Source organism: Zea mays, chromosome 7, assembly GCF_902167145.1.
Source record: "Zea mays cultivar B73 chromosome 7, Zm-B73-REFERENCE-NAM-5.0, whole genome shotgun sequence".
Lineage (NCBI taxonomy): Eukaryota > Viridiplantae > Streptophyta > Magnoliopsida > Poales > Poaceae > Zea > Zea mays.
Window position 1 is genome coordinate 151367983 of NC_050102.1, and position 10532 is coordinate 151378514.

Sequence of the window (10532 nt, forward strand, 5' to 3'; positions counted from 1 at the left end):
TTTTAAAAAAATCCAAGGAATATATTTTTATTTGTTTTATGAATTATGTACTTTTCCAAGTAATATATTTTTTCGTTTCTATGAACTACAAAAACAAACAGTTGCTTATTTATTTGTTCGATAAATTGTGTCTAATAAATGTATTCTATTTGCAATACAAATCTGTAAAAGAAAAAAAATTGATGTAGCTATAGATTGATTGATGATAAAAGTTGTGCACTCAAATCGGCAGTTGACGTGGCGGCCGACCAGCCTAAATATCCGTGTAGCTGACACTCACACATGGACATGGTGTCCGTTTCGGCAGCAGTGTTCATCCAAGCATCCACGTCCACAACAAACTTCTGGCCAAGAGTCTTTTCTTCTTGTTTGACCCCATGGGGATGGGGGCCAAACCTCTACTAAGCACTTGCTTATCCTTGCCAACTAACTCCCTTCCAGCCATAATAGGAGGACCTACTACAATTCGGTTGTGTTGGGAGCTGAAGGACGACGCTAAATCCAATCGGGCTCGGGGAGGTCGCTTGACTGACAGCGAAGGTGGAAGGAGGATGGCGGCGGTGCGCACGCAAGGCTTGACCCCTGAATTTGCCCACTTGGGCAGGGCAGGCGTGCGATCTGACGAGCCCACATAGTGGCGATCTGATTCGCACGAAGAGGACCCAAATCAGCCTGGGCAGAGCTGAGAGCACCCTGCCTGAGGAAGGTGAATTTTCACACGCACAGTGTACGCTGTACAGTGAGATTCAAGCATCGAATCTGCGATTGGTTGGCTGGGACAGGGCTGCACGCTTGCAGACTTGCAGCTATGGTTTTCTCTTCTTCTTTTTTCCCCCAGGCCGAGTTTACATCGCGGCTCAACTACTCAAGATATTTGCCTCCGAGATTCTACAAACGAATGATAAGGAATAAAACACCAACGGTTGCCTTTATTGAACAGCAACTAAAATCAGGCCAGGCCTCCTGACAGAGTCACAATAAAATTAGCGCTACAAAATTCTAGCCATCTCAACTACAGACAGAATCTACAAATCTTTGGTGAGAACGCACAAGGGCGCATGTCTTACATCCGCGCTTCTCGCAGTTTCGTCCCTCGTATTACAGTGCTACAGAAAAAGCAAGAACAATGTCTACACTCATAAGAACTTCCACAGATGAAATTCAAGGATTCGAATCTACTACAGCTATGCCTACCCGGAGCCAGCCACAGGGGGCCTTTCCTGCTTTCTATCAGCGTGTGGCAGTTTTTTTATTCTTTCTTCCAGATGTGTTCAGCTTAACCGAGCAGGGATTCCAGTTTCCACCAACAGGAACAGCTGGATCAAATCAAAAGAGAACAGGGTCCGCTTCGAACTGACTCAGACGTATGAATACCGAAACATAAGTGCCTTCACAAAGCAGAAACCCAGACTGCCCTACTTCTCGGTTTGTTGCGTGGAGACCAAGCACATGGCATGGGAGGCTCCTATTGCAACGGAGATGACACGAGAAGGGCCCAACCCTTCATCATCGTCTCTGAGGAAAATCACCTTGACTGGGAGTGGCTGAACTTCTGGCAGACCAGGGATGCCTAGCTGGCAGTCTCTTGCATTTCCCCACATGTACAAGTCACCTTTCTCTGCCCAGACAATTAAGAACAGAAGTAAGTTCGTATGAGTTGTTTACAGAAAGGAAATTTGATTATCTGCATTTAGCCAATAGGCGGCATGATGTAGAATCACAGTAAAGCAAAGCAACCAAGATCCACAAAGTAGATCAACCTCATGCCAGGTAAAAGTGTCCTTTATAGACTGCAACTTGAGCAATCCATATTAAGTAAATGCACTTCTTTATCATTGCCTAGCAAATTAAAAGATACTTGCAAACTGTCACGAAAGAGATTTTCTCCGCCATATTCTGAATTACAGGGTGTATTCATCTCTAGAATCGTATTCAAAATACAGAATCTCATTCAGTTTGCATGCCATCATAGGCGGTGTATCCTATGACATTTCCTGCTGATCACCATTAGAGACATTTATTAGGTCTTTGTAAACCAAGATTTTCTTTTCTAGAATATTTTTAATCAGCCACACAAGAAATGATAGATAAGTGAAACCAACAACCACATGTCAAAATAGTAACTGGTACAGTATGGAACATTGGACAACTAAGAGAAGAGTTCTTTGAATTTCACCTGATATAGCAGCAGAGGTTGATCCTCCACAGGCTATATGGACAATTCGCTCATCTGATAAAGCTTTGATGGCAAGTGGGACTCTATGATTTTGAAGGGTGGGATGCCCAAGTTGACCATGCCCACCATGCCCCCAAGAGAGAACTTTGCCTTCATCTGTGACAGCAGTGAGACATTCCATATAATGATATGATATAATGCTATGGTGCAACAGCCAGTGTACTAAAGGTGTTCGCTACAACTGCAGTTTGAAATTAATAGTTAATATGGCTGAAACAAACCTCTCTCTTTACAAATACAGTGGCTTTCTATTGGTTCATGTAGGTTCTAAAAAGGTTAGTGAAATATCACACTTTGCAGGTTCTAATAACTTACCAGTCAAAGCTAAAGAATGATATCCACCACATGCTACTTGGATTACACGGGTGCTTTTCAGACTAGGGACAAGCTGTGGCCTCCAATCACTGAAATTGCTTCCTCTACCCAGTTCGAAGTTTGAATTTGCTGGAAATGGTACACGAAACGAAACACAAATATTCAGCACCTCAGTAAATTGATAACAGCCATAAGGGAAGACTGAAGCTGATAAGAAAATAAGGGGTGCAACCAGCACTAAAATTAATTGATTATCCTACAGTAAATCAAAAAAAAAGTAAAGGAATGCATTCCTTTGCCATCAAACTTGACAGAGTTAACTGTGGGAAATGGTACACGAAACACAAATATTCAACACCACAGTAAATTGATAATTGTGGGAAACCCTAACCCTAACACAGGGTTGGGTGATGTATTAATAGACTGAGTTAGGTAGGCTTGGCCCATTACATAGGGGTGAGAAGGTAATTACACAGGGTAAACCCCAAATCCTAAATAGGTACTCTAACCCCCCCCCCCCCCGTCTCAACTCTATCATGTACAGATGTTGAGACTAAATCGAAAGTCTAAAAATACATTGTACGATAACCCCTTGGTGAAGATGCCGACGAATTGTAGCATGGTGGGGACGCTAAGAACCCGAATGTCACCGGCAGCGACACGCTCGCGGATGAAGTGCAGGTCAATCTCCACATGCTTCGTGCGCTGATGCTACACGGGATTGGTGGAGAGGTAGACCGCGCTGACGTTGTCGCAGTAGACGAGGGTGGCGCGCTGAAGAGGGCTATGGAGCTCGTGGAGTAGCTGGCGCATCCAGGAGACCTCTGCCACGTCGTTGGCCACATCGCGGTACTCGACCTCTGCACTAGAGCGGGAGACAACTGGCTGCCTCTTGACAGCCCAGGAGACGAGGTTGGAGCCCAAGAACACGGCATAACCGAAAGTGGACCGACGCGTGTCGGGACAGCTAGCCCAGTCAGCATCGACGTAGGCCACGAGCTCCGACGTCGGGGATGGTAGGAGTAGGAGGTTGTAGTCGAGGGAGACGCGAAGGTAGCACAGGATCCGCTTGAGAACGGTGAGATGAGGCTCCCGCGGGGTGTGCATATGCAGGCACACCTGCTGGACGGCGTAGGCGATGTCGGGTCTGGAGAAGGTGAGGTACTGGAGCGCGCCGATCAGGCTCCGGTAGGACGTCGCGTCGGTGATCGAGGGCCCGTCGTCCTTAGAGAGCTTCTCCTGAGTGTGGACAGGCGTGGAGCAGGACTCGCATTCGGACATGCCAGCCCGCTCCAAGATGTCGATGGCGTACTGGCACTGGTGGAGGAAGAGACCCTGGGGCCGGCGCTCGATGGTGATGCCGAGGAAGTGGTGGAGCCCCAGGTCCTTCATCGCGAACTCTCGCTGAAGGGCGACGATCGTGCGCCGTAGAAGGTCAGCGGTGGATGCCGTGAGCACGATGTCATCGACGTAGAGCAGGAGGTAGACGGTGTCATCACCGCACCGGTAGATGAAGAGGGACGTGTTTGACTTGGCCTCGACGAAGCTGATGGAGGCCAAGTAGGAGGCGAAGCGACTGTACCATGTCTACGGCGCCTACTTGAGGCCATATAGGGAGCAGTTTCGTCGGCAGACCAGATCCGAGCGAGTGGCGTCGACGAAGTCGGTGGGGTGGCTGCAGTAGACAGTCTCCGTCAGAGTGCCGTGGAGGAAGGCATTCTTGACGTCGAGCTGATGGATCGCCCAGTCCCGGGAGAGGGCAAGGGAGTGGACAACACGAACGGTGGCGAACTTGACGACGGGGCTGAAGGTCTCGTCGTGTAGTCCACTCAGGGGCGGTGGGTGAAGCCCCAAAGGACCCAACATGCCTTGTAGCGGTCGAGGGAGTCGTCTGAGGTCAGCTTATGGTGAAAGAGCCACTTGCCGGTGACCACGTTGGTGCCTGGTGGACACGGCACTAGGTCCCAGGTGTGGTTGGCCAGCAGGGCCGCGTACTCCTCCATAGCGCGACGCCAATGGGGTCGGCGAGGGCGGTGAGAACGGAGGAAGGGACCAAGGAGGCGTCTGGAGGAGTGCCAGTCGTATCAGCTGCCAGGATCAGTCGGTCGACGAGACGGAGAATGTTGGCGACGTGCCGAGTCACCATCGGCTGGACGTGTCCGGGGTCGCGGTGGATGGCAACCGGGTGGTAAACATGAGGCTCGGTGCAGGTCGCCGAAGCGTCAGGAGCCGTGGGCATGGCCTGCTCGCGACGGTGATAGACGGCGACGGGCTCAGCGAAGCGAACCACGCTCGTCGACGGCCCCGGGTCATTGGGAGCCAAGGGAGTAGCGCGCCCGCGGCTGTGGTAGACGGGGGTGGGGTCGGCAAAGCGGACCGCACTCGTCGACGGGGCCGCGAATGGCGCGGGAAGAGGCGCAAGCGGAGGCGTCGAGGCCACGCGTAGAGGCGCAAGCGGTGGCGTATGAGCCTGAGGAAGAGCGATCGGGAGCGACCGGGTGAAGGGGAAACCGGATCGGGCTCGAGAAGGGAGTCGAGATCGGTAGATGGGGCGGAGCCAGCAAGGGGAAACACATCTTCGTCGAAAACAACGTGCCGAGAGATGAGGATACGGTGTGAGACGAGGTCAAGACAGTGATACCCCTTGTGGTCAGGGGAGTAGCCAAGGAAGAGGTAACGAGTGGAGCGAGAAGATAGCTTATGGGGAGCGATGGCGGAAGTGTTGGGATAGGAGGCACAGCCGAACACGCGAAGGTGGTCATAAGAGGGGGATGTGTCGTACAGGACGAAGTGGAGAGTAGGGTGGCTCACCGCCTTCGAGGGAAGGCGATTGAGGTGTGTGTTGGTGTGCAGGGCCTCTACCCAGTAGCTGGCAGGGAAAGACGCCTGGAAGAGAAGGTAGCGGATCATATTGGTGGTGGTGCAAATCATGCGTTTGGTCCGACCGTTCTGGGAAGAGCTGTAGGGGCACGAGAGACGCAACTGGATGCCATGAGTGAGAAAGAAAGAGCGGAAGACGTGGTTGTCGAACTCGCAGCCATTATCACACTGCAAGGCACGGACCGGGGGACAAAACTGGGTGGATACCCAGGCGAAGAAGTGTGTGAGGGCGACGAGCGTGTCAGACTTCAACCGAAGAGGAAAAGTCCAAAGGAAATGGGAAAAATCATCCAAAATCACCAGATAGTATTTATATCCAAAGAGATTGAGTACAGGGAAAGTCAAAGATCATAATGAACCAGATCAAAAGTCTGCTCAGCCCTAGAAGAAGTAGTAAATGGGAGACGAGTATGTCGGCCTAGCTGGCAAGCATGACAGAGACCCTCAAAATGTCCCCTACTACATGAAAGATCTAAACTACTGGTAAGCTTGGTCATGATGTCGGGTCCTGGATGGCCAAGACGACGATGCCAAGTGGTGAAAGAGGTGGTGGAGACCAGGACAGGAGGTGGAGACGCGCCGGTGGAGGAAGGTCGGAGCGTATAGAGGGGCCTCGAGCTGTCACAGTGGGCGAGAAGTGTCCTAGTGGCCAGATCCTTCACAAAAAAACCAGAGGGGTCAAACTCAATGAAACAGGAGTTGTCGATGGTGAACCGACGAACATAAAAAAGATTGAGTGATATGAAGGGATACGAGAATGTCATTGAGATAGAACGGCCCAGGGAGAACCGAGGCACCTACTGAGGTGACCGGTCGTTTCCAACAACAATCGAGAAGGGATGGGAGGAATGGAGGGGATGGGAGCGAGAGAGTGTTCCTATAGTGGTGGTGGTGTGGTAGGAAGCATCGGAGTCGACCACCTAGCCAAAGGGGGTGGGGCCATCGCCATGGTGCTGAAGGGGAGTCCCATCCTCCAGCCAGCGAGGACCAAGGGCGCTGTCAGGAGGGCCGACGCCGGAGGACAAGAGGCACTCGGGGTCTGGCCCAACCACATGGAGATGGTCCCAGTACAAGGGTTGTAGAATGACGGACACGCTTGGCTGCCACCCCGACCGGAGGGACCACCTCGGGTGGAGCCACCACCCCCGCGGCCGCCCTTGCGGGAGCGACGACCTCCGTCAGTGATGGAAGCCGGACGAGGAGCCACAGGGACCATGAGAGGAGGGTGGGCAGGAGCCCTGGTCAACGGAGGGGCCCCCGAAGGTGCCTGACCGTCGGGAGGAGCGTTGTAGAGGGTCGGGGCTGGAGTGGGTGCCTCAATCACCATGGTGAGCTCCTCAAGGAGAAGCTCGTTTCGCACGGCATGGAAGGTGCTAAAGGGCGCAGTCCTCTTGATGAGAGCCTTCAGGTGGCCGTAGCGGGGGCTGAGGCCACGCAGAAGGTTCAGCACCAAGGTACGGTCGACGACCGGCTCGCCGAGGTCGCGAAGAGAGTCCGCCATGCCCTTCAACTGGCGGCAGTACTCCCCACGGAGAGATCCCCCTGAGAGAAATGGTGAACTTGGCGTCAAGGTGGAGTGCCCGAGCCTCCCGGTTTCCGAGGAACTGTTCCTCGAGAGCGGGCCATGCCTGTCGAGCAGTGTCTGCCTGGTCGCAGATGATGTCATGTAGCTCAACGATGATGGTGCCTTGGAGCCACGAGAGGACCACATTGTCCATCAGGCACCATGATGGAAACGGCGAGGTGATGAGGTCGTCGAGGACGTGGTCGGCGAGAGCATACCGCCGAAGATTGAGGACCTGACCCCGCCAACAAGGGTAGTGGGAGGACGCCGGGTCCAACATGATGAACACAAGGGACCCTATGTTGTGCAGCCTGGCGACCTGAGTGTGGAGAGCGGGCGTCGAGTCCAGAGGTGAGGAGGCCTCGGGAGTGACCAGAGGAGCCTCATGGGTGAATGGAGGATGGCGAGGATGAGACGATGCGCGGTAGCCATCTGGGCGGTCAGGGCGGCGCCCATGGCACGCTCTTGCTCCAGGGCGAGGGACGCAGCGCGCTCGCGCTCCTACGAGGCAGCCACGGTGCCTGGATTGTGGTGATGGCGGCGACCAACGCGGAGTCGGTGGTGGGTGTCGTCAACGTGGGAGCAGTGAGGGTAAAGCCTGGCGGGGTCGACGGAGACGCTGCTGCGTAGGTGATAAGTTGTCGGGGAGAGGTCTGAGGTCGACGATGAAGGTGGGGTCATCCCCGACGGGCGTTCCGAGGTGCCAGAGCACAATGCTCGCTCCAGGGGTGAGCTAGAGAGCACCAAAGGAGGGGAGCCCGAGCAGGGCGGCCTGGGAGGCGGCGCCGTCCAGGCCCGAGGTGCCGGCGTCCAGATCGGTGGGGGCGACCGAGAGCACCGGCGGCTGGGAACGCGGGGAAGAGAGGATCGACGGCGGCTGCTGGTGGCCGGCGGCGCAGGGAGCAGCCGACGTTGGGGGCGTCGGCGGCTGGGGAAGAAGGGGTCGTGGCTAAGGCGCCGACGGCGGGGGAGAAGGGGCCGATTGTGGGGGCGCCGGTGGCTGCGGGTGTGCAGCGGCGGATGGGGGTTGGGGAGGGAGGGAGGGAGAAAAGAAAACCTAGCTTTATAGTCTATACCATGTGGAAAACTCTAACCCTAACACAGGGTTGGGTGATGTATTAATAGACTGAGTTAGCTAGGCTTGGCCCATTACACAGGGGTGAGAGGGTAATTACACAGGGTAAACCCCAAACCCTAAACATGTACTCTAACAATAACAGCCATAGGGAACACTGAAGCTGATAACTAAATGAGGGGTGCAACCAGAACTAAAAATAATTGATTATCCTACAGTATATCCAAAAAAAGTGAAGGAATGCATTCCTTTGCCATCAAACTTGAAAGAAAAATAGGGTAAAAAGGCGCAGATTCTAGCATCATGACAATTGAAGAAGGAATAGATGCATGTCAGCTCAGGAATGTTTTGTCAATGCTCATATTGGCTTTGATAATTTAAAGTGACAATTTAGTAGGGTGGCCAGCTGAAAGCATAAAAATGCACCAAAGAGATTCTGTTCACCTGGATTGAAGCAGCATAATGGCACTTCAAGGACAATTCCAAAGTCATCTAATCTATGTCTGATAATGAAATGAAGGTCTGGACATGCTAACAAACACTGGCTATTGACTGCTATGCCATCTGGAGAAAACAACTATCTACCAGTAATGTGTATGGCAGTATGAGTTATTGGGTGATGTTTAGTCAGAGTCTAACCTCCCCAACTCCATAACTGTCCATCTGAAGTAAGAGCCATTGTGAAGAAGCCACCACAAGCTACAGCAGCAACTGGAACAGGCAGTGCATTCACCTTGGAAGGAACGCTGAGGGAGCCAGCTTCACCTGGACCACCTCCACTCCCAAGCCCCAGCCTACCATCACCTTCATCACGACCCCAAGTGTAAAGTTCACCTGTTAGCAAAGTGTAACAATCAGAGACGAGTAGTTTAATTTGCAGCAAAGACCAGAATGGAATGACTAGTGATATTACCACCATCTGATTGCAAAGGACAGTATCATATTTGATTCAAAACTATAGTTTACAATGAGTGAATCAGACCGACCTGAGTCAGTGATTGCTGCAGTATGCGCTCCACTAGTAGAAATGTGTGTTATCTTCCCTTCCCAAGGGCCATTCACTTGCCTTGGCAAAAGCTCCCTATGGTATACATGGTGACCCAGAGCTCCAAATCCACCATAACCCCTGCAGACTACAGCAAAACTGAGTGATGCAGCGACCTCATCCATCAAAAAGCAATCCATTCGTCACAAAGTTTCATTCATGGATATAATAAGAGACTACTAAACTAACCATCAAACCACATAAAGTATACATACTAAACTTTTCAATAGCAATCTTACAAATCAGCAATGTGGCACAGTGGCAGTTTCCTCACCAGGTGAAGACGTCACCGGAAGTGGTCAGCGCGGCGGAGTGGATGCCGCCAAGCGCAAGGAGGCGGAGATCGCGGAGATTGGGGTTAGAGTGGGGCACGAAGGCGGAAGACTCGTCACCGAGGCCGAGGCGGCCTCCGTCGCCCTTGCCCCACACCCAGGCGCCTCCTTCGACGAGGAGCGAGGAGTGGAAGAGCCCACAAGAGATCCCAACCTCCACTCCAGACGTATCCTCTGCAGAGGGAAGGCGTCCGGGGGTGGGAGCAAGGCGTGGGTCTGATTCGGGGAGAAGTAGGTGGGCGACGGGGGATGGGTAGAGGCGGCGCTCCTCCTTGCCACCGCCGAGCTGTCCGGAAGCGCCACGGCCCCACGAGAGGATAGAGAATGGGATGGTTCCGTCAGAGTAGAGGGTCGGGGTGGAGTTGGAGGCGGGCGAGGTGGAGATGTAGCGACGGTGGGGGAGGAGGCGGCGGAACATTGCCGGCGGCGGCAGCGCTTTTGTTTGGCCTGCGAGAGACCAGAGGACACGAATACAGAACTAGTGTGAAACCGGGTTTGCGGGTTCGAGCCCGTTAGTTTCACACGTAAAACGTAGGAATGCGTGATTTTTTTAAAACATCCGAAATATATCTAATATTTTAACATAAATGTACATAGAATTTGGCGCTAATTTTTATCCATATTGTTAATTATATTACTGATGACAAGAATAAATTTTTATATATGTTTTTTATTATTTTCTCCCTGCAACGAAAAATGTGAAAAAACATTCGAATCAAATAGTGTCTGTATCCAAATTTTATATCAATTATTTAAAAATATATAGATTGAATTTAAGATTTTCTTTTTATGAATCTTAATAAGCTCAATGATAAAAACAAGAATATAAATTTACATAATAAATTTTATATCCTATTTGTTCGCAATCGAAAAAAGAAGACTAAAAGCTTAACATTCGAATAAGTATTTGGATCCTTCCCTAGTTTTTCGTGTGAAATTGAACAGATTCCTGAATCTGTGAGATTCATGTATAATCTCTCTGAAATTCCTACACTCCAAACGAGGCTTTAACTCGTGCGTCCAACGTCCAACATGCCCTTGCCTCCACGTGGCCATCGCGCTAGAGAGCTCGGCGAGAGCAAACA

General features: G+C 51.8%; 1 protein-coding gene across 1 annotated transcript; it reads right to left on the reverse strand.

Annotated features, from left to right (window-relative positions):
- Positions 1–1017: 1017 nt before the first annotated feature.
- On the reverse strand, positions 1018–9931 carry LOC100277821 (uncharacterized). The gene is given in 6 exon segments (NM_001151290.1): positions 1018–1618; positions 2177–2332; positions 2552–2680; positions 8710–8904; positions 9057–9196; positions 9390–9931. Coding segments are annotated over 6 exon segments (1299 nt in total). The 5' UTR covers positions 9866–9931; the 3' UTR covers positions 1018–1415.
- Positions 9932–10532: the final 601 nt, after the last annotated feature.